Source organism: Epinephelus fuscoguttatus, linkage group LG12 (genome assembly GCF_011397635.1).
Source record: "Epinephelus fuscoguttatus linkage group LG12, E.fuscoguttatus.final_Chr_v1".
Lineage (NCBI taxonomy): Eukaryota > Metazoa > Chordata > Actinopteri > Perciformes > Serranidae > Epinephelus > Epinephelus fuscoguttatus.
The window spans coordinates 19,085,431-19,108,841 of NC_064763.1; the positions used below are offsets into that span (position 1 = coordinate 19,085,431).

The 23,411-nt window shown below is 45.4% G+C and overlaps 1 protein-coding gene across 14 annotated transcripts in view; it reads left to right on the forward strand.

Moving 5' to 3' along the window:
* auts2a (activator of transcription and developmental regulator AUTS2 a) overlaps positions 1-23,411 on the forward strand; it is a 447,510-nt gene that overhangs the window by 398,193 nt on the left and 25,906 nt on the right. For 13 of the 14 annotated variants that reach the window (XM_049592774.1, XM_049592780.1, XM_049592778.1 and 10 more), the window contains one exon: positions 3,228-3,276. In XM_049592774.1, coding sequence (XP_049448731.1) covers positions 3,228-3,276 — 49 coding nt within the window. Of the gene's footprint in view, positions 1-3,227; positions 3,277-18,390; positions 18,668-23,411 lie in introns of those variants that run through there. The other variant, XM_049592788.1, reaches the window with a different exon arrangement.

The following is a 23,411-nucleotide window of genomic DNA, read 5'->3' on the forward strand; positions in this document are numbered from 1 at the left end:
CAATGTGACTCTATTGTGCATCTATTGACCTCCCAGCCAGTGGGTTAATGCTCATTAGGCAATGCTATAGGATGGGTTTGCATTAGGGGCGGCTGTGGCTCAGAGGTAGAGTAGGTCGTCTACCAATCGGAAGATCAGCGGCTCAATCCCTGGCTCCTCCAGTCCACATGTCGAAGTATCCTTGAGTATCCTTGCTCCCAGTGGCTGCCAATGGAGCCAACAGAGTGAGGGTCCGTTGGCTAGCTTGGACTGGTCTATACACTCGGTCACCAGTGTATGAATGTGAATGTGACTTGCAGTTTAAAAAGTGCTTTCAGTGGTCGGAAGACTAGAAAGAGGTGACACGAGTGCAATCCATTACCTTTACTATCACAAGGATCTTCCAGGAATGTCCAGCGTGAGATCAGGATTTGTCTAATGTGAGGAATCGAGGCAAAGAAGTATGAGCGCCGTTGCTTCTCGGGTAAATGCTACTTTCAGGCCTGCAGTGTGAATCTTAACAGGATAGTGTCCCACCTTAAATCTGTGTGATCTCCATAAATACTCTATGGCATCAGTACTGGGAAACGACTGGAAGGCGGCCTCTTCGAGCGAGATGCTGAGCTCTGCCAGCTCCAGCAGGGCTGTTTTTTGTGACCCTGGGTGGGAAAGCTAAGAAAAAAAATCCCTCCAGCGCTTGGTAAAGTTATCGCAAAATTATAAATGTGGTAGTCATGATTTATGTCTGCGATGTCAGTGGTTTGTTGGGTTTTAGGTCCGTCAGGGTGGGCCGTGGAGTGCTCAAAGCTCAAATTGAAGGCTGAATGACCTAAAGTGCTTTTTATATTACCAGCTGACCTCCCTTCAGGCCAGCGGAGTGGGAGTTGATCCAACAGGAAGACCAGCCTGTGGGCTGCGAGGAGGTGCATGCTGCTCATAAAGGAGCGTTTTGTTTTTCCTCCCCTCACGGTAGCAGCACCCTACTGGGGAATTCATTAGGGGCTGACATCATCTCACTCAGTACAGAGTGAAAGAAAGAATATCTTTCTGCCTCCGCTCTCCCCTCCCTCCCTCCTTTCTCTCCTTCCCTCTCTCTCTCTGCCTCCCTGCCTCCTTATCTAGCTCTGGTGCGCTGCTGTCTCTCCTTTTGCGCCACATTTACGCAAAAGGTAAACGCGCTGATGTGCGCCTCTGCAACCGAGCTCCAAGCTTTCCAGAAGCCCCCCAAAAAACATGAGTGTGTTTGTCTTCTGAAGGAGCACGACTGAGGTTGAATCCAAGTCCGCCTGGAAATCAGGAAGTGGGAGGACCCGACCGTGAAGGCAGCAGCAGCAGCAGCAGCACTCAGGCAGTCAGTCGCTGGATGAATGGGAGTTTGTCTGGTGCTTTGGTAGCGGATGGGGAGAGGCTCTTGTGTGCCCACGACCGGGATCCGTTGGAGAGCGCGCGGCAGCCCGGCTTTGCAGCTGACCACACAGCGACAGCGGGCTCATACCTTGTGAAGTTTTGCTCACCGCTCGTGTGATTTGGCTCCGTCTCTGTCTCTACAGAGGAAACTGGCCGTGCGCTTTTGTTGGATTGGTTCGCTCCGTCGGACGCAGCCCCTCTCTTCTCTGCGCACCGACACACAAACCCCTGCCCGGATCCTGTTGGTTACCTGTCACGGATATTTCCGACAGGAGAATATACGTGAAGAAAAATCACATTGTGTCCCGAGGGAGCAAAGAAAGGTGGATCAAGGGATTTTTTTTCTGTCTCTCGTCGCCTCAGTGCTGTTGCAGAAGCTCTCCGTGGCGAGACACATGGCTCCCTTTGTCCAAAAGGCGCAGTAGCTTTGTGAACGGCTTTGGATTTTTTTTTTCTTGGAAAGGCTTCTTCTCTCTCCGCATGGCTGTCCTCAATTTAAACGGAGTAGACTTCGCCGCCTCTTGTGTGGATTATATTATTTGAAAAGCAGAATGTGAAACGAGGCCATATTTACCAGACCGAGAAAGTAATATCCTGACTTATTTGCCTTCTCGCTAACCTTGCCACATCAAAGGTATGCGCTCTGGCTCTGAGCCGCTTCTAATCTTAGATTTCATTGTGTGTGATAGTGTGCAAAATGCTCTGAGAGGATTTCTTTATAATGGGAACCATTTTCATGCCGCCGCTTCTGCTGTCATTTGTTCTGCAGCTTTCATTGTTTACATTCTGTCAGTGTTGCATTAGTGAATGAATGCCTGATTCACAACAAGGTTTTATTTCTAACAATAAAACGGCACTAATGCACATGTCCATCAGCACTTTTTAAATTCAGGTTTTGCTGTGAGAACACTTCGCGTCTCCTGCAGCCTTAACCACATACACAGGGATAAAAGACATAGCTGTCACTGGATTTTATTTTTTAAACACTCCTGTCATTAATACAACCCTGCAGTCAAAGTGCAGTGCATTAACATGTTATTTTTGTTGCTCGGAATTTAGCATTAAATAAATCCAAGGCGAGGAAATCCACAAAGCCAGTTATCAGAATTATTCAGAGAAACCTGTCTGTCAGTCTTCTCCCCATGTGCAGCTCCAGCGGGTGATGTTCTGTTTCTCTCCCTGTCCTTCCAACCTGTGGTTACTTTCTAATATGATAATCTTTCACCTACATGTCGTGGTTTAAATATAATTATTCTGTAACTTGGGTTTTTTCATCTACATAAGCCTTTTATTATAATTCAGGTTTAAATCCCATCACTGCATATTTTATTCCAGCACAGGGATGCGGTTGGCGCTGAGCTGGGGAGGCTCGGTGAAGGGATGGAGGTGTTTTGTCGCGGAGCAACAGTGCCACCAAGTGGCGTGAATGTGCAGAGCCACTTGTTTTGTTTCAGTCTGTTATCCAATATTGGTTTTGATCATGATTCTCAGGTTACACAAATAATTACAGACATCATTTTTGGGCATGACAGGATGTTGGATATTGGATATGTCTTGGTTTATTTTGGATTAAATTTGACTCTGATTATGGTTAAAATTAAACCATCTATCAAGCACACATTGTCAGAGATATATATTAAAACCACAATAAATGTTAACGTGGTGAATTCAGAATTAAAGTTGACATTAAAATGAGTATGGTGCTCTGAGCGTATGCTCTCACTCAGCAGTTTTTGCTCTACGCTGTCCCCTAAAATCCTATCTACAAGCGGGTTTGGACATTTTGGTGGAAAAAGAATGATACAGCGATATTTTTCTAATTCCACTCTCCTCTTTTCCAGGTCTCCGATGCCAGCTCAGAGAAATTTTTCAGCACAGCTGCAGTTAAAGGTACAGACATTTTATTCTTCCCACCCCGCTGAAATGTTGACACTACTATGGTGCAGGTGTTTTGCCATTCCTGGTGTTATTATTACCATGTTGAAATTGGATTGCATTGTCCCAGCACGGCGACTGTCATATTTATGCATTGTCATTTAAGATAACACATCACATCCATAAAGCCGATCTAATTTACCCGAGGTGCACAGGTATGAAATGCAGCTCAGTGCTTTCTCAACACCGATAAAATGAAAATCTCTGAGTGCCTTTATTTCATCAGGTGAAATCATTAAAATGTGAAAAGCTAAAAGGTCATGTTGGAGTTACATGTATGTAACACGTGTGCGCTTTTGGTGACACTTTGTTGCAAATGTGCTGAGATGCACCAGGATTTGTACGGCAGCCAGAGGAGGAGGAGGATGTACTTACTAATGCTGCAGGGAATAAAGTAAGGGCAGGAGAGGCATCTGTTTATGGCCTCAGTGTGCCAACACCACATGTGACCTCATTATCAAGTCACTAATTTGCTGTTAAAAGCAACCCCATTTTCTCCAGCGCAGGGATAATGGAGGTGCCCCGCGTGAATGGACATTCCTCTGTAATGGGGGGGAGTTACCATGCAGGGCAGGAGGGAGGCTCTGAGACGAGGGTTATGACCCCTTCAGGGCTGTGGCAATGCTGATGATAGGGTCTTGCACACCGCCCCCTCCTCTTCCTCGTAGCCCTCCACTTTCCGCTGCGCAGACCTCCAAACACATTCCCACATTCTGGCCTTTGATTCCCTCCAGGGCTTGATTTGTGGCGTCCATTGGGGGGGTTCAATGGCCATGCTTGACAGGGAGGTTTCCTTTTGAACGTGCTTCTCTGTGGACTGATTTGGTTCCCTTGAAAGGATTAAGGCCCCCTTTGTGCAGCCTAAATCAACAGAGGGCCCCCCTCTCTCCCCCTCTATGAAAGGACCTGACCAGGGAAACAGTACACAAAATACGCTTTCTTTCTGCTGCATGATAGTCCACTCTCTTGGCCCCTTTTCCCATTTAAATATCCCCTCTTTTCTTTACCCTTTTACCATCTCCGTCCCCTCCTCCTCTCCTGCCATATGCTAATGTCTACCGCTGTTGCAAAAGGCCAGTAAAAGAATCCAGGTGCAGGGAGAACCAGGACTGCTGGTATTTTTGTGGCGGGTGGTGTTTAAATTAAAAGAGTCGGCTGAGTTTTTGTTGGAGAGGATTACCATTACTCTAATGCAACCAAACCGCAGTACAAGCAGCGCCGACAAATATGGCGAGAGAGGTTCGTTTGTGGGAGGACAAGTGTCAATATTTGCCAATAGGCAGGTGCAAAATGACTCCATTTGTTTGACTGTGCGTGCGGTGTGTTGTTAATACATATAAAGTGCTCATTGGGCTGTAAGGTTCAGCGCACGGCTGAGAAAGCATCAATAGGCCAAGATGGTAAAAACGGCTTCCAAAAAAGCAACAGCTAGTTTATTATGTTGAGTTATATGGTTAAGAAATAGTTATGGCTGCTGATCACATAAGTGAAACTACAACCATGATGCTGCAGAGTCAAATAATTGATGAGTTGTCAACTAAATCGCCAACTAATTTGATAATCGATTAGTGGGTTTGGGTCATTTTTAAGGGAAAAAAGTCAGACACTTTCTGATTTCAGCTTATTAAATGTGAATATTTTTTACTCCTTTGTGACATTGAAGTGAATATCTTGTGTTATGGACAGAACAAGCCTTTTATGGGCTTTTGGAAACACTGATCAACATTTTTTACTTTTTTTTTTTTTTTTTTTTTGACATTTTATGGACCAAACAGCTCATGAATGAACCGCTGATTGTTAATTTTCAAGTGTTGAAATATGTAGACAGCAGTGCAAGAATATATCAGAGGTGCAAAAATGCTAAATATTTAATGCTGAAATAATGTGTTTTGGTGCCCAAATCAAGCTTTGTTTATACTACAAAATAACTTCATATTTTTATGACAGAATGTATATTATTCTTGGTATATGGGCTTAACTGTTATCTTGACTCAGTGCCATTATTGTTAACGACATTGTGACTGATTGGAACAAAGGTAAGACCCATGAATATACCTTAAACCAAAAGAGCACTGAGAAGGCCATTGTAATTCAGCTGCTGATGTGTAGCTGTGGTAATGACTGACTGTTGGCTTTTATTCTCTGCCGCAAGACTGGAAATCAGCCCAAGGCAACCTCAGGTGTCTTTGAAGACTTAGTGCTGGTCCCTCATCTTTTAATCTCACAGCCTTCTCACCTACTCAATAATTTCAGTGTATTTTTCATGCTCTCACAAAAGCCATAATGTTTTTGTTTGTTTTTTTTTTCTGCCCGAGGCCTACACTGCATTTTAAAAAGAAAACCCAACTGATGAGAATGTGGCTTTTGTGTTCTCAGACGTTGATTTGTTTTCTTCCCCTCTTGTGTCGGCGTCACCTCGGGGCCGCCGGTGTCAACTGTGCATAGTTGTCTAATGTGCAGCTTAAAGTCACCATCACTCTATGCGTGCCTCGCCATTTTTCTCCCTCCTTCCTGCTCGCTCCGAGTTCAGTTTGCCCAGGAATGGATTTCATTAACTAAGAGTCATTAAATGTTAGCTCTAATTACCGCCATCGTCAATGTGCCTGCAGGTGTCAGCTAGCTAACCTGATTCATTTGCTCTGCAGGAGAGTAAGCACCAGTCAAAAAGATGTGGTGTAGTCTATTTGCCACCAGTGAAATAAACAACTTTTCTAAAGTCTGAGCTGCTTCCAAGGCGCCGTGGGTGGAAATCGGTAACCAAGTCTTATTAAGGCTGTGACTGCTGTCCAGGGAGTGGATTGAAGCACAGATACTGATGGTGACAGACCAGCACAGCGTGTCACCACAGAGGCCTGCAGACAGATCTATCAAATGATTAAAGCTGTGTCCCAGGGCAGTAATATCTTGTCACCCGGTTACATTCCCATCCTTTATGATATTGTCAATCCACAAGCCGTCCCAGAGACTCAGCTAAGTCATTGGAGAGCAGAGATTAAGCTCAGTGCGCATTGTTTGTCGAGCGCAGCCCCAGCAGTAAGATTAAGATAATGCTGGATGACATTTAAAAAGCTCCGTAGAGCCATGTTCTCATCAGTGAACTGTCTGATTTGTTGATTTTTTTATTTTTGTTTTTTAGAATACAAAATATGTTTTGGACTAAAGCTAAAACACGAGACAATGGAAAATAGAGGGATGGTGTAATCTTAAGGGTTTAAGGGCAAAAATGGATTATAAGTATGTTTCTTTAGTTTATAATCACCTGAAAATAAGAACGGTCTCCTTGGAATGAGCCAATTATATCATCGTAGGGAGTGGGTCCTTGTCCATGAAGTCCACCATGTTGCACCACCATGTTTCTACAGTAGCCCAGAATGGACAAACCAAACACTTGTTCTAGATAGGGCCTTTCACGTTTTAATGGCAGCCACCATTGTTAGGAGCCCCTCTGCAACAAGCCAAACGGCATCAGAAAAACAATGATTTGTAATGTGAAATTGCTTTATTTAGTGTTTTACTGGTTTATATCACCAAAGAGACCTCTGCAGATAATTTGGCTCCAGGTAGAAACCTGCTGAAAGTCTGGATTTAAAATTATAAGAGAAAAAGGTAAGCACACATTAGTAGGTGCTGGGCTAAAAGCCTATCTGCAACAAGCCGAACAGCATTGGAGAAACACTGAATTTAAATGTGAAACTGCTTTGTTTTGTGTTTTGAGAAATTTTAATCACTTGATCTGTTTGTTATTGAGAGGAAGAGAATCCTGTGTATAATTCGGCTCCTCTTAGAAGCTTCCTGAAGGTCTGGATTTGAAATTATCGGAGAAAAAAGATGAGCACACGTTAGTAGGTGTTAGAGTAGGGGTTCTTCTGCAATGAGCCGAACAGCACCGGAGAAACACTGAATTTTAATGTGAAACTGCTTTATTCCGTGTTTTACCAGTTTAAATCACCTGATGTGTTTGTTTTGGAGAGGAAGAGAACTCTGTGGATAATTCAGCTCTTGGTAAAAAACCTCCTGAACAATAAACTCACCGCTAGATGCCACTAAATCCTACACACTGCTCCTTTTTGTTTCCCTTTTACCTGCGCATACATTTTCACATTCACACCTTCCTCGTGATTTTTCTGTTTAAAGCTGCAGCATAGCACTTAAGCTTTGCATTTGGTAGACATATTGTGGAGAAGCTCATCCCCCATGAGACATCTCCTGCAGCTGTGTCTACGATGTGAGACCGAGTTCAGTGTGGGGGTGAATTGAAGTGCACAGTGTAGTGATTCCCCCCTCCCTCAGCACAACGTTGATTTCACCATGCTTTACTGGAGTTAATGTGAAAATGAAGCGGTGCTACAGCGAGACCTGGGGCTGACGCCAGCGTGAAGAGCGCCGCTGGTGAAGTGTGTCGGGCTTGAGTGCGTCTGTCACCAGGGGAGAGAATAATGCGCGATGTGGAAGGTGTAATTTGCAGCGCTGATGGCATTGTTTAAAAAAATAGTGGAAAGAGAAAAGCGGAGGTGAACTTTTGTGGCAGATATCAGAGCTGAAGAGCTCCCTGGATTGTCATAGAGAGCTCTGCTGGCAGCAAAATTGCCTGTGAGCGTATTACTGCTGTGTGGGAGGGAGCTGAGGGCTTGTTTTTCTCTCTCTGCCTCATTCTCTCTCTGTTTCCTGAGAGCTGGACTGGTGATGGAGCAGTGTGTACTTCCAGGCTGTGGGCCGCCACCTGCTGTAATCTCAAGTGATATAGAGAGCAACAATCACGCCACAAATCACCCGAGCAGCTCCCTAACTCATTCAGCGGACTGGAAAGAGAAGGTTGGCCTTTCACAGCAGCAGTGTTGGTTTACTGCCCCAGGCTCCCTGCGCTGCCCTCGTGCTGACCTCTGCCGTCTGTGTGGGTTTGTGTGTCAAGGAATCAGGGCTGCCTGTGGAACTTGACCTGATGCGCAGTGGAAAGATGACCTGACTACCATTGGCCTTTCGTGCGTTCTGATAAACCGATGCAGTCAAGGACGGTCTCTTTTTCCCTGCCGGGGGCTGGGAGGTCACAAAGAGGTCGCTGCCCCCTCCCTCCAGACATAAGTGCTGGAATAAAGCGCTGTTGTTTTGCCTCAAAAACTTAATTCAAATCAAAATGGTGTTTTGATATTTAATAATGGTGAATGTTTTGAGAAATAAGACCAGGATCTGAAGGATTGAAGTCTGAATGATACATCAGACTCCAGGCGTTTCCCCAGTAGTCTTTACCTCTGTTGGTTCCCCGCCCCCTGCTAGGAGCATCTGATGTATCTCGAAGGGGTAAAGGAAGCACAATATCCTGTGCTGCTGCACAGAGGGAAGGCCTGCCCCCTTCTTCCTCCCCATGGCTGTAACTACAGAGGGAAAGGCCGTATTTCATGAGCATGAAAGGAGCAGCTCTAGCCATGCCTCATCTGCTGACACAGCCAAACAAAGGTTAACAAATCAAGGATAGCACTGGCTGATTTACTGCCGCGCCGTAGTAAACAATGGCCCAGCCCCCATGTCTGTAGCTCACATTTACTGTGTCTGTCAGCAGGAGGAAATATATGGCAACATTGTCCACTTTAAATATTTCAGTATCATCACTTTTAGTATTATTGATCACATGAGTCCTGGTCTGAGCTCAGAGGGTCCTTCCAAACTTTTACGTTAGGTTTTTAATGGGTCTTACTTAAAGTTGGTAACTTTTATCAAAATAACTTTTTGTCTCAGAGACAAACTTAGAGACAGATTCTCTTTTTAAAAATCTTTTTCCTCCTCCTCCTCCTTGTGTTGCTTCTACGCATGGATACACTGGATACAGCATTGGAGGCAGAGCCATGTTCATTCCTATAAAAGTTGGTCAGTGGCGCATGAAGCCAAAAAAGTTCAACTGCCAAGTATAAAATTACCCGGATGATCGGCACCGCGTCTGCACTGTGTGACCCATAGAGCAGGTGCACTGGAGACTTCCACTGGCCAAGCAGGCTAACTTCTGATTTCATGCTTTACTAAATAAAATGGGGATAAAATGATTCACTCTTTTAGACTTTGCAAATGTTATCGGACCAAATGGATTGAATTCTGATATTGACGAGTCACTTTGCGGTGGTTGTGATGCTGAAAAAAATGTACCCGCTGATTTACAGTCGTCTCTGTCGCCATGTAAGTCAATGGGTGAAAGTCTTTTTAGGCCACAGGGCATCACGTGACGGATGTAATTGCACAATTTGGCCACTATGGAAACTGGCTTCAAAGCCAGTTCAAAGCACTTACTTGGGGCCTGTTCTAATGGCATTTGCTAGAAACCGCTGCAACTGAGGGAAAACAACAAGTCAGAGCTGAGGAGTCTCTAACGCAGCTGAACTGCAATCAAACTGTCAAACTAGGCAACGCTAATCAAATGTAAGTCAAGATTCTGTTACAGCATTGCTTATTTCTGTCCTCAAATGTTTTCAGGAACATATTTTTGTGCACTGTTTAGCTGTAAAATGAGAAAGTCTGTGACCAAGCCGCTAAACTAAGACAGTGCTGATCAAATATAAATCAAGATTCTGTAATTGCAGTGCCTATTTGTCACGATAAAAGTATTCAGAAACATATTTTAGTGTACTGTTTAGCTGTAAAATGAGAACGTTTGCTCAGGCCATTGCTTTGTTTTGGCTCGACTATTTTCAACACAGTGGCTGGGTCACAAACTTTCTCATTCAAGAGATTTGTCAGGTTTGTAGCCAAGAAAGAGCACAGTCGCACCCTTATGCATCCTAGTTAATATCATTTTTACCCCCATTTTCCTCCTCAGTCACCTGCTCCACTCATAACACATGCAATCAGGTCTAATTCTGGAATTTTTCTGGAATTTTCAGGTAAATACTGAATGTGAGACCACAGGTCCAGTCAGTGCCCACTTGGTAGCAGTTTGTTGATTGAGGCTCAGTTTTAAGGAGATGTTGTGAATGGGTCTGTTGGTGCACACACATACGGCAGTGTGGGCCAGTCTCCCGCCATCCACTCCAGCCACACAAAGAGGTCATTCAGAGTTTGTTCCCCCACTCCCGAGGTTAGAGACTAAGTAAATCCATCCATCTTAATGCACTTATTTCAGCACCGGGAGAGCTGGAGGGAGACTGTGTAAACACTCCTGTATCCGACATGCCACGCTAAACCCAAAGAGCCTGGAACCCATCAGGCCAAAATTAAAGGTCTACATCTCAAACACAAACATTTAAATGGGCTGCACTCCAGAGATCAAAGTGAAAGGCCTCAGTTTTCCTGCAGGCCCCCCTGTGTCTGCCACACTGAGATATGTGGCGGTTTAGCAGCCAGTCAGGGTTGAATGGTGAGCAACTGTATACTGTACATGTCTGTTTCTCTCAGGTCTCTGAGGTAACGCTCTGTGGCATATTTTGTGTTGGTCTAGGTAAAGTAGAAGGATTTATATAAGCATGCTCAGTTTATTCAAAAATCTGGCGTGGTTACTAAGACAATATTGAGGATTATAATGAGAAAGACACAAGATTTCTTTGTCTTTGCTGATTGAAAAAAACTTGTTTTCAGCTTCTACTAAATGCATTTTTATTTTCACATGAAGGCTTGTGGCAAAGCTGCAGTTCCTGTAGATTAACGGCTTTGATAAATACATAAGCCACGTCTTTTTGAAAGCAAGCATCTTGCTTTTTGGGGTTGTCTTATTCTCACTGTGTCCTTGACATATGTTGACGATGGAGATGCAAGTGGATGGGCGAATGGAGGTGTTGAAAGCACCCGTCTCCTCTTCCCAGGAGAGCTCCTCCCCATCACCATCACCAGCATCCACTGATCCAATGTGACACCAGCCACTCTCCTGCCAACTTTGCAGCATTAACAGGGTCAAAACAACCCCCCCCCCCACACACACACACACACACACACATATATATACACACACACACCACTTATCAAGACCCAGCCATTCCCAGTGCACTGTTGGTGTGTTCAGGCCAATTATGCCTGTGTCAGTCTTTGGTCCCTGCGGTAGAGGTGACATTGCCAAAGAGGCAGAGAGAGCAGACCGCCTTAATGAGGCCTCATGGTGGCTTATGTGCACGTCAGTGTGTGTGTGTGTGTGTGTGTGTGTGTGTGTGTGTGTGTGTGTGTGTGTGTGTGCGCATAACAGCAGGAGTGCTGGTCTGGAATGATCCACCCTTCTATCTCTCATCTTTTCCCCTCTCAAGGTCTTCCCCCTGCAGCCATTTCCGCCTCGCCACCTCTCCAAATCTCTGTGTTTTCGAGTAACCGCCGCTGCCCCGTCATGATGTCATTGTAGAAAACAGACTCGGGTTCTGGGGAATAACTTGAGGGCCGTGTCCCAGAAATGCGGCATAGCAGCTTTGCAGACACATGCACTAAAAAGGAGATGGGATTAACACAAGGGATAAGATGTAACTGTTCGCTGTGAAACGATTCACCCTGAAGGTGTTGGTGTTGCTTTGAGCAGCATGAAGTAGGATTTGGTCTCTCTTTAGAGGAAAAAAAACAAAAAACGCTGATGACCAAAGTTTATAGAACCACCCATTTTGGATTATATGGTCATGGAGAGTTGATCGGATAAAACAATGCCAGAAGGCCACCCAAAATAAAGATGTTTAACTGTTAAGAATTAAAGAAGTTGTTGGATTTGTTCGGACACTGCAGGGCGTTGACATCATGTTCAAGGTTTTTTTTACTGCATCAGTACATGTAACTGTAGAAATCCTGTATATAAAACCTGAGAGACAGACTTTGTGTCTCAAAATCATCTACCGCAATGTTTTTTTTGGTTGTTGTTTCTAAGGGGAAGAGGTCAGGTGAAGGAGTGTTTCTGTTTCCCTTTGCGCTCCTTCAGTACCAGAGGAGGGTCAATACTGTGGAAGTGAAAGTGTAAACACAGCCTTTAAGAGACACAAAAAGCTGAGAGAGAGACAGAGCATGAGGACTCTGAGCAGGATTGATGATAGCAAGGCTTTAATTGCTCCCACAAGAAAAGAGGTTATCTTTTTTTTTTCTCCTTCCTCCTCTCACCCTCTCTGATTCTCATAAATATGCAGGGCAGAAATAAAGCCCTGATGAGCCGCAGGGCAGATTAGAGAGGACTATAGAGCAGGATCCTGGTTTGTTAGCAGCGGTTTTCAGATCCCTTGCATGTGTTTCTGCTCTGCACAGACATTGCCTGGCTTTCATTTGTCTCAGCCCATTTCCACAGGCTACTGGCTACTTCTAGGAGTGCTGGGGAAGTTGCACTGGGGCTGTGAAAGCTGTGGTGCAAGACTGCCCCCTGGTGTTGGGTGGGATCTCAAGATCGATTGTGACTTCTGAGTTGAGTGGGTGGAGAGGACATGGTTAATTTGTGGTTGGCGATGTATGCCAGTGTATAAAGTTTTATATGTGTCCTGGAAAGGAAATTTGAAAGCATTTGATATAAACAAAGTGTAACACAATGTTCCATTTTATCTCCATTCTTTGGTGCATCATCTCTGGCTTTTGGCCACTGTTCTTAGGAGCCTGCCCAAACCCATCAATGTCCATCCGACTGTCACCATCTGTTACAGATTAAGCTGCTCCTGGAGGGGGCTGTTTGAATTCGGGGTTCCAGCATCCCCTTTTTATTCCACGTGTCAGGTTTTACTGTAAACACTGTTGTACAAAAACCAAAATCCCAGTAGGGATTGGTTTTTCAGGCCTTTCAAGCCAAGAGCAAACGGCCCGTTGCGTTGGTATGGGCTGCACGTCTGGTTTAGCTCTTAGCATACTGAGACGAGGGCTCTGCTGGGCCATTTAGAGGCAAAGCTGGGAAGCCGTGTTTGGAAGCTTTTTCCCCTAAACCCTGCGCTCAGTTAGTGTGCAGTGTGGTGTTGTGATGTATGAATCCCCTGGCCATGCCTGACACTAGCGAGCCTGTCTGAGCCCATGTCTTCGTCGAGTAGGAGGCCGCAGACAGAGGCCGCATTGTTCCTCTAAAGTAACCCAAGCTCAGGGCGGCCGCTGCCCAAAGGGGGATATCAAGTTGTTCTCTCCCCACCAACAACACAATCCTAGCTTAAGCTGAGGCTTGACGAGGGAGCAGAGAGGCAGCTGACTGTTTGGACGACGGTGCAGTTCAAATAAACAGCTCAAATCCCAACCAGCCTCCCCTACACTAACCCTCCCTCGCCAAGTATTGCAGTCCCACAGCCATAGCTCATCACCCTGAAGCTTGCCAACAGCTCTCAGCTAATTTGTGGTGTTATTTTGAAAAGCATGTTGATGTGGCTGCACTGAGGTTTCCTGAAAAAGAGGAGTGCGAGCAGAGAGAAGAGGGTGAGAACCTTAGGCCTGGTTACATCTCCCTGTTTCCCCTTTGTGAGCGATGGGTTTACCGACCACATCAACAGACCACACAGCATTTCCCGGCTAGAGGGAAGGAGGGAGGAAAGTAGGAGTGGAGAGGAGAGGCGGCCATTAACAGCTTCGTCTCTGCCCCGGGTGTCCCGCTAATCCGACTGCAGTGTAACCTGAGCGAAGGGGTAATGAGACGGCACTTGACACGCTCGCACACACATGCACGTAGACGCATCGGCTGCTTCTGTAATGCCAGTGAAGATTTAAGGAGAGAAAAGGCTACATGCAAATTGATACTTCACCAGACATTTAATCCATGCATTCATTCCACTCAGGAATGAGTTTTTCTTAGACCATTTTAACACCCGGTGCAGTCTGTATTGAATCTGATCCTTGCTAGCAGCCTGTATGTGGCCCCAGTTGAAAGAGAGTGAAAGAGGCCCAGACTGATGACTCTCTGGGGACAGATTTCTCTTTTCAGCCCTCCATGCCTCTCTCCCCGGTGAAATCATGGTGGTGTCAGTGTGTCAGCTCGAGCTGTCACTCTCCTTATTGCTGCAATCCAGTTACTCTCACTCTGCCTCCTGGCTGAAGAGAAGGGAGGGGGGGGCAGGAGCAGGAGAGGAAGAAAGAGGGCTTTTTCTACACTTGACACAATGGGTGAGCAGACCATCAACACCCCTTGATGCAACTGGAGAGTCTCAAAAAAAAAAAAAAAAAAAAGCACGAGGCAAGGCTGTCTATCACCTCAGAGAGGAGTCAGCTGTACAATTAACAGAACCCCCCTGTGGGCTGGTTTGGTACAGTCCACTGGGCTTGGCTGACAGGCTGACAGGGCTTCATGGAGGACAGGCCAACACTGAACAGATCCAGGCAGCAAACGTAGAGCTGCAGTGCATGCAGCTCAACCAGAGTGGCATTGGACCTGTTGACTGGTAGAGTTTTTGTGTGTGTGTGTGTGTGTGTGTGTGTGTCTGTGTGTGTGTGACTAAGTGTGAGAGAGAGTGGGAGAAGGTGTTTATGAGCGGGTGTGGGTTTTTATGAGCATGTGACTGTAATTGAGATTTAAGCATGGCTGTGTTTGAAGTTTGTTGGCTCAACAGGCGATTGTCTATTGTTCCTCTGAGCCGCCACAGTGACTGACAAGAAACACATGTTGCAGTGCCAGCCAGTGTGTTGTGAAACACTTGCAGTTGTGCTGAACTTTCAGTATTCTTAGATTCTAGGTTTGACTCATGTATCTTTGCTCTTGGTTAGTGATTTAACACGTCAGCTTAATGAACACTCTTCAGACGCTGAAATTAAAAGCTGCCTGTGCATTGTACTCACACTGCCTGTATGTTGGATATAAAGCTGTGTTTAGGGCCAGGAGCATGAGTCAACATCAGACCATCATAACATCACATCTGAAAATTCCCATCACCCACTAACCTCTAGTCAAAGCACTAAACCCTTCGCCCAATTTTAAAAGCACCCCCCGTTTTCTTTAAGGAAAAGCCAAGATAGGCTAATCACATTGGTGCAATCTAACACAGATATAAGACACAGTTCTGTTCCCCAGCCCCGAGCAGGAATGCATATCAAAGCAGCTGAGCTTTGCAATTGCAAAGGTTCATGCTAAGCATTTTTATTTTCGAATAGGTGTCTGTGGCGGTTTTTGCTTTTGAGTTGTGCCCTGCGATGCCTTTCAGCTGTGAATGTCTGCACGCAGAATGATGCAATGAGTAGAGATTCTAGGCTCATCAGTAACAGTCATAGCTCAGATGTTTTGTTGTTGTGTTGGGCAGGTAGCAATTACTAGATGTGTATACTGTACCAGTAGCTCCCAGCAAATTACCTTTAACAAAGCAAGAGATCTTGTCATTGGCAATGCCCAGTGAAGATCTCTCAGACCTCTCGAAATGTTGCTTTGTTGAATTTAATTTGCTGGGAGCTATCAGTACAGTGTACAGATATTTTTTTCTGGCTTTTGCCTTCAGTTTGTTTTTTGACCCTGCACCTGGAGAAGTTCTTTAGTGCACTCATATGTATCTCAGGTAGCAAATACTACCTCTCAAAGGTACCCTCTGGAGTTTTTGATTACTAGTAGCACTGCACAGGGGCAGTAAAAAAAAAAAAAAAGAAGACTGCAAACTACCAAACATGGATATAAAAATAAATGCCTAAAGTCTATACAAATGTTGCATGCAGAAGGAAATACACAGGACATGTTTGTTAGACTGCTAGGATACAAACAATTACCCTTCTCCCACCAAATTAGCTCTAGTTCTCGAACTGGATCCATTCCGGACTCTTTGAACTTTGGTGCTATGTAGCAAACCAGCCCGTGTTTCAACAGTTGTGAGTAGAACAATTGTAATCGAGGGCGTGTCATTAACAGAGGGTGTTGCACAACAGAAGTAAACAGTAGTTGCAAGATGGTTTATCACTTTGATTACCTGCAAGCTTTGTTCTGATATTACAGATACTGTATTTGTTTTTATCAAGAGAAAAAAAGGAACAAATATTAATGAGACGCTTCTTTTCTGATGATCTTGATTATTGCCTTCTCCATTAGGCTTGTGCCGATTTCCGGAAGAAAAAAAAAAGGTTTTCACATTGGCGGCATGTCAAGGGACTATATTCAACTTATCTTACATTGTAACATGCATTATGACAACTTAATAAGGTTTATGTTTGTTTATAAATGAAGTGAAGGAGCCTACGAGTGTTTTGTTTAGTTTGTCTCAGAGGCTTCAGAGGGACTCCACAGCTCCACTCGGCTCAGCTGTCTGCTGCTGCTGCGAGAGATCAAACTTTATTGGGGGCGGGATAAGTGCGAGGGAGTCAGCAGTCATTCAGTTTGTTGCCCTAGTAACCCGTTTCCACTGAAGTTCCTGGTACTATTTGGGGGGCTGGAACTACTACAGGACGTCCTCTCGCTCGGCCCTCTCAACCGCCGTGTCTCCACTGAGAGAGCGGAGTCGGAGGAAGATTCCGTGGTGTCCTTGTGCGTCTTCTTCTTCTTGTGTAACTGCCAGCTAGTGGATTGGAAGCACATTACACCAATAATGGGCTTTTACTGGGAAAAATAGCTCAAATGTGACCCCCAGTGGTAAAATTAGGTATATAATTCGATATATTGGTTCGGTTAGATATTTGGCTTTAAATCAAACCAGTTGGAAAATTTTCAAACCGGCACAAGCCTATTCTCCATCCTCTCTTTCCCACCTGTAGAATATGTTACACCCACTGATGTGATCACAGTTTGCACTCAAAGTCAATAGACTTGTTATTTTTTGGTTCCAGGTGGGAACCAGCTTTTTGGGTTCAAAATTAGGTGCGGGAACTGAAACAGAACTGGTTCCATGTTGGTGGAAAAATGTATTTTAGACCTACTGCCTCAAGCGAGGGAGTTAAAGTATCTCGGGTTCTTGTTCACGAGTGAGGGTAGAATAGAACGTGAGATGGATCGGCGGCTTGGTATGGCTTCTGCAGTGATGCAGGTGTTGCGCCGAATGGTCGTGGTGAAGAGAGAGCTGAGCTGGAAGGCAAAGCTTTTGAGTTACTGGTCCATCTATGTCCCAACCCTAACCTATGATGATGAGCTCTGGGTAGTGACCGAAAGAATGAGGTTGTTGATACAAGCGCCCAAAATGAGTTTCCTCCGTGGGGTGTCTGGGCTCAGCCTTAGAGATAGGGTCAGGAGCTCGGACATCCAGAGGGAGCTCAGAGTAGAGCTGCTGCTCCTTCACGTCAAAAGGGGTCACTTGAGGTGGTTCGGGCATCTGATCAGGATGCTGGGGAGAGGGACATCTAGGGGGCCTTGCTTGGCCTGCTGCCCCCGTGACCCGGCCCCGGATAAGCAGATGAAAATGGATGGATGGATAATTGTTTAAAAATGATTTGGACACTTCAGAATGATTGAGAAGATTTAGAGAACAATCGCTTAAGATGCACATACTCGTATTCATCATACTAGGCAAGCAACCATGCTCATGATGCTAGTGAACACTTGAGCATATCTAAATCCACATTGGTACGGTGTGCACACTACTATGACGTTGAATAAGCCAAGGGTTGACAGAGTGTAGGTGCTGCTGAGAGGCCCACGGTGCCTCACATGTCAGCAAGCATCTCACTTCCTCAGCCAGCCATGAGACTTCTGTGTGTCTCTCTGGGGAAAAACATGCTCACAAAGAAACAACACCTACCATTTCTCACTCCTCGCTAGTAGAGATATCAGGCCCTGTGAGAAGTACCATCAGCTGGCTCCCGTACATGTGACGTGATGTTTGAGGTCAAATGGTCTGGCTCGCTCCACAGCTGCCTTGTCTCTCGGTGTAGTTTTACACCACTGTGACAGTGTGCGTTGACCAATTGCTGTGGACTGGATGGATCCTCATTACACGCTGCTGTTATTTCAAAGCCTCAGTGAGCCTGGTCATGACAGCCAAACCCGCAGAGGATCTGTCAGCCGCAGGCAACGAGTGTCCCCCTGAGGGCTGCCCTGCACAGGCTACTGGCAGGAGAAGTCTGGCCCTTTGGCAGGCTTTCCATCCACCCATTCTGGTGGTCACCTGTGCCAGCATGCCCGTCATCGAGTCCCTGACCAGGCTCTTCTCCCATTACGTTCCCTCCACCCTGACCTCACACCCTCAGGGATATATAAAGATTTCTCTAAAGGCAAGCTGGAAATGGGACACCCCGCTGCCACTGATCCCACCGATACATCCTTGTGAATTTAAAGGACAGTGATGGTGATTTTGTGGGGTGGTGTTGGGGGAAGGTGTCCAAACATTTAGGCCCCAGGAGCTGTGTAAGGCAGCAGATTTTCCACATGCTGGCGGGGTGAGAGCAAACCAGTTAAGAGCCATTACAGGAGCAGCTGTAATCAGAGCTACTGTGGGTGGAAGAGTGTTGTCGCTGCAGCTCTCTGTTAGTAAATGGCTTCATTATGAAGAGAGAGGGGAGACAGTTCGCATTGGCTCTACCAGACAGAGTATGAATGGAGCACGGATGGATACTAGCGAAGGTAGGAGACGGGACAGAGCGAGTGTCTTTCCCTCTCTGCTTTTTCCTGTCACTCTTGCATTACCCTCCTCCTCCTCTGTTTCTGTCTTGCACTCGGTTGTACTGTAAACATGTGTAAGTGCTTGTTCTCAGCGGTCTGGCAGCCGCTGCTCTATGGCCTCGCATCTGTCAGAAGAGCTCAGAACAGCCCAATTACCCCAGATTGGTACCATTTCACAGAGGATCACAGTCACAGACAGTCTGTCTTAGAAGAGGAGTCAGGGGTTTATGTCTCGGTTAACCGCGCACACCATGCACCATGACATCACTGCATATACACACACACGCTATTTATATTTACATACGCACTTGCTTTGGCTTTGCAACTTGTGATACAAAATTCATAAACCAAATGAGACAGGCATGAAATATAGATGTTAAAAGAGGCGGCTTAACAACTCTCCCCCGCCTCCCGCCTGCTTTTGGCCTTTTGCTCAATCACCGCTTGTTAAAGCAGCAGTTTGTGTTACTGTTAGGGGATATCAGCAGGCTGTGGTGTTCTCACTGAAAGACTACACATGTCACGCTCTCACAGCCAGAATAGTTGGCCCGCTCACCTAACCCCTTCCAGCATCTTTATTTCTGTTTAGCTTCCCACTCCCCTTCCCCAGCCACCCCTGGGAGTCAAGCACTAATAAAGCAGCTCCAGTCCAAGACCCTCCACACGGCGGGATGTCCAGGCTGTGTAACCCAACACCCCTCTGGGCTCTAGCTTTAGAGAGCTGCTGACATGACGGAGAGTCTGGGAGGGCCAGCAGGGGAGCGTCCATCATTGTCAGGCCCCAGCGCCCTGAGCTCCCATCTGGGGCATGTCCAACACGCATGCCTGTGAGCTGTGAACTCATTGCTGCGAGGTGCTCCGACACTCTGGAGACTCGAGAGGGTATCACAGAGTGTGGTGTTACTGCTCTTAGAGCAGCTAATGCTGTTAAAGTCTTCAGAGCTGTAGAGGGGAGGGATAAGGAGCTAATAGACTGGAGATTCTCTGGAGGCTTTGGCTATGAGATCAGGGAGAAAGCTTCCCTGGCTAAGGTTACCGACACAGGGTTTCAGCTTCTCTGTGAACTGATACCACAAGACCAAAGTGCAAGTCTTTGCTCTTCTGCTCAACAACATTTGTAAACATTTGGTTAGCCTGTAGCTTTCGGCAAAATAGGAATTAACAGCTTCCTCAGCATGACTGCAGACTAACAGTCATGCAAAGCCTTGGTAGAGGTGCATTATGGGGCGGTGTCTCTGCAGATGGGGAAATGAATCCCTTGTTTAAAGGGGAAGGTCTGTATTTTTCAACCTGGACCTGATTTTCTCAGGATTTCTTTTGTCCAAGTGACTAATAGGAACAATGTTTGAAACTGGCCCAGTATTGAGTGAAGCGCTGCAGACGAAACAGATTGCAATGTAACCACTGGGGGCATTTATGCACCTTCAGTTTACATCCAATGAGGGGGGCTTGTTTTTGTCACTGACAGGTTCAAAACATATTTACAAGTGTCTGACAACATCATGGAAAATATCCCCACAGAGATAGACCTTTTTGTTTAACTAGAACCAGCTCTGAAATCACCATCGCCAGTTCCACCAGACTCCAATAAATAGTAATTTTACCAAGTCAACAGAAACAAAATCAAACTCACAAAAACCCTCTTTATTAATCTCTCCACTGTTCTGACAATCGCCAACTCTGTTTAGGTTGAAATAAACCTGTAATTCACCCTGTTAGATGTGAAAATATGTCGGCTGTTAGCACGCTAAAATGACTGTTTATTTAAATGGAGTCTGGTCGGTTTGGTGATAGCGATTTCGGGGCTGGTTCTGCTTTCACAAAAGGGATCTTAATCTTTGACAAAAAGGTCTATCTTTGTATGGATCCTTTCCACAATGTTGACAAACATGTAGAATAACAATCTGAGCCTGTCAGTGGCAAAAACAAGCACTTCTAGTGGACGTACATTGTCAGTTCATACATGCCTGAAGTGGTTATATTGCAGCCTGTCCCGCTGTGACTGTCTGCAGCGCTCTGGCTCAATACTGGACCGATTTCCGAAATGTTTTTCCCATTAGTCATTAAGATGCAAGAACATGGGAAAATGGAGACCAGGTTGAAAAATACCAAACTTACCCTTTAATGTGGAGACTTGGTCGACATGGACTGTCTCCACTTAGGGCACCAGAGAGGAGTATTAGAACATCTGGGTTCTCAAAAGACCTTCCAATTCTGCAGACGTGGGAGTTGAGCTCAAATGTCATCCATTAATGTGAACTCCACTGAGTTTCCAGAGAAGGAGGAGAAAGTGTGGAGAAAGACAGACTCTCTTGAGTGTGTGAACATTGTAAGTTTCTTGAGGGGCTGTTGTGTTGGACTGCATTACAGTGTGTAGTTGTACCAAATAAACTAGCAAGATGCTGTAAAGATGAAACACATGGAGAGAAGGATGAGCAGTGTGTTATCTATTAGCTGGATGGGTCTGAGTCTGTGGCTTTTATGAGCATGTGCAAGCGAGGACACAAGTGAGAGCGAGCTCCGACAGAAACGAGCAGCCTGCTGTTTATTGTTCTCTTCTGTGTGGGAGGGAGATCTGTTAAAGATGTCTGCCATTAATGCAACTGCAGGCTTCATTAAGAACAAATAAACAGCCCAGTCCCTCACCAAGGAGCTCTTTGGGGAACATATGCTGTCTAAACCACTCCTGAGGTCAGACCACTGTCAACACTTGCTGCTCAATTACAACTCTAATTTTGTTGTCAAACTAAATATGGAGATAGAAGAGGAGCGAGTTTGCAGTGTTTTCCTTTTTTATTTTTTTTTCTTGGGGACTAAATGGTTTCCAGACTAAGGCCCTGAGGCAAATTGTCTTTTAAAACATTCTGCATAAATGGGGACTGTGAATATTTTTGAGGGAGATTTTATTCCGCCAGCTTCTGAGAGCCCAGCCCCGCACACAGAGAGATCCTGATTGTAATTAATGTTTACTGAGACATACCAATGCAAGATGGAATTTTCAATGAGGGCCACGAATCCTTGTTCAGCTCAGCGTGCATTTTAATTGATTCAACTTGAGCAAACAGTCTGTCTCCCTCTGTTTATTTTTCTGTTTTCTGAGGAGAAGCAGGATGATGATGTGTGCGCGGAGAAAAGAGGACAAAGTGAAGGGCAGACAAGCTTAGCCTCCTCCCGACAACCCCACCATTATTTACCTGCAGCTGGTCCAGCCCCACCAGCCCACACACTTTGAAAAACAAAGTCTCCAGACCAAATGAATGTGTTTGTTATCATCCACCGGCATCGTGGTGCAGTTTTCAGCAAATGCATTGTGTCGGCTGGAGTGTGGTAAAAATGTTGCCTCTGGAAGAGCGATGTGATCTGTGAGAGGTTTGGGCATGATTCTGCTTACCGCCGCACAACAGGGAGCCAGATAGAGAGTACCAGACGGAGATAGAGAAACAGAGTTGCAGGGGTGACAGTGAATAAGTGCAACTTGGAAGGTTTCTGTCAGCTGTGACAGACAGCTCTGGGTTTTGGAGTTGTCAGCGCTTCTCCTTAGAAAAACTTTTTTTCTTTTATTCCAGGCCGTTGATACAGTGCTAACTGCCTACAAGCTACATTTTCCATCCCATACACACCAAGCTTAACACTGCCAAGGTACAGCTTTTGGACTGCCAGTCAAAATAGCAAATTACATTTTATATAGTATATTCCTGAGTCCATTTTATCACCTCTGTTGTTTTATATGCTATAAAAGCATAGCTGCGAGAACAGCAGTGTGGGTCAGTGGGTCCATCACTTTGGTCCTGACTGAAATATTTTAAAAATTCTGAAATTTGGTGCAGATGTTCATGATGATTTGATGATTCCCTGACTTTTCCTTTAGCGCTTGGGTCTTCAACAGATGGTTTGCAGCCCCTAGGGCAGTGGTTCCCAACTGGTGGGTTGCGGGTTCGTTCTGAATGAACCGCAAGTGATTCGCAAACATGTCAAGTCTGTGAAAAATACACTTATCAAGAGACAACCCGGAAATATTCAGACAATTATCTCAAGTACAACTCAGTTTTATATAGTATACTGTATGTCGTTGGGGGTCCCTGCTCTGTCCCTCTTTCTGCTGAGGGGTCCTTGGCCTGAAAAACGTTAAAGACCTCGCTCTGTCGCCACTATGAGGTTGACATTTTTTTGAGTGAAATGTTAGCGCACATTGTTTTGGTCTGCTATCAGTCTACATTGCATATTCTTTTTATTCTTAATTCTGTGAACCTTTGCACATCTCCTGGAACAGTGGTTCTCAACTAGTGGGTTGCGGTCCAAAGGTGGGGCCATTCAGTGTTGGAACCAGACCTCGTAACAGGTCACCAATTGTCGGGAACTCGTGGTTCAAAGCATCAAAAATGGCTATCAGAGATAATAATTAGTAATCATTATTTCTGATAGCCAGTTTGGTAACCTGTTATGAGGTCAGGTCCCAACACAAGTCACTCGCAGACGTGTCAAGTTTATAAAAAAAAAAAAAAAAAAAAATTATTTTTAAGTACAGGGAATTTCCGAAACAAAGCTTTTATTTTGGAGTACCATGTTCTTGCTGTAGAGAGAGTGACTAACTGACAGCTACGGAACAGAGACAGCAAACTAGCTCAACAACATGATCAAACGCAAGTATGACACTGAATATATTAAACTGTGTGGACCTTAAACTAATGACTAAGGAGAAATATGG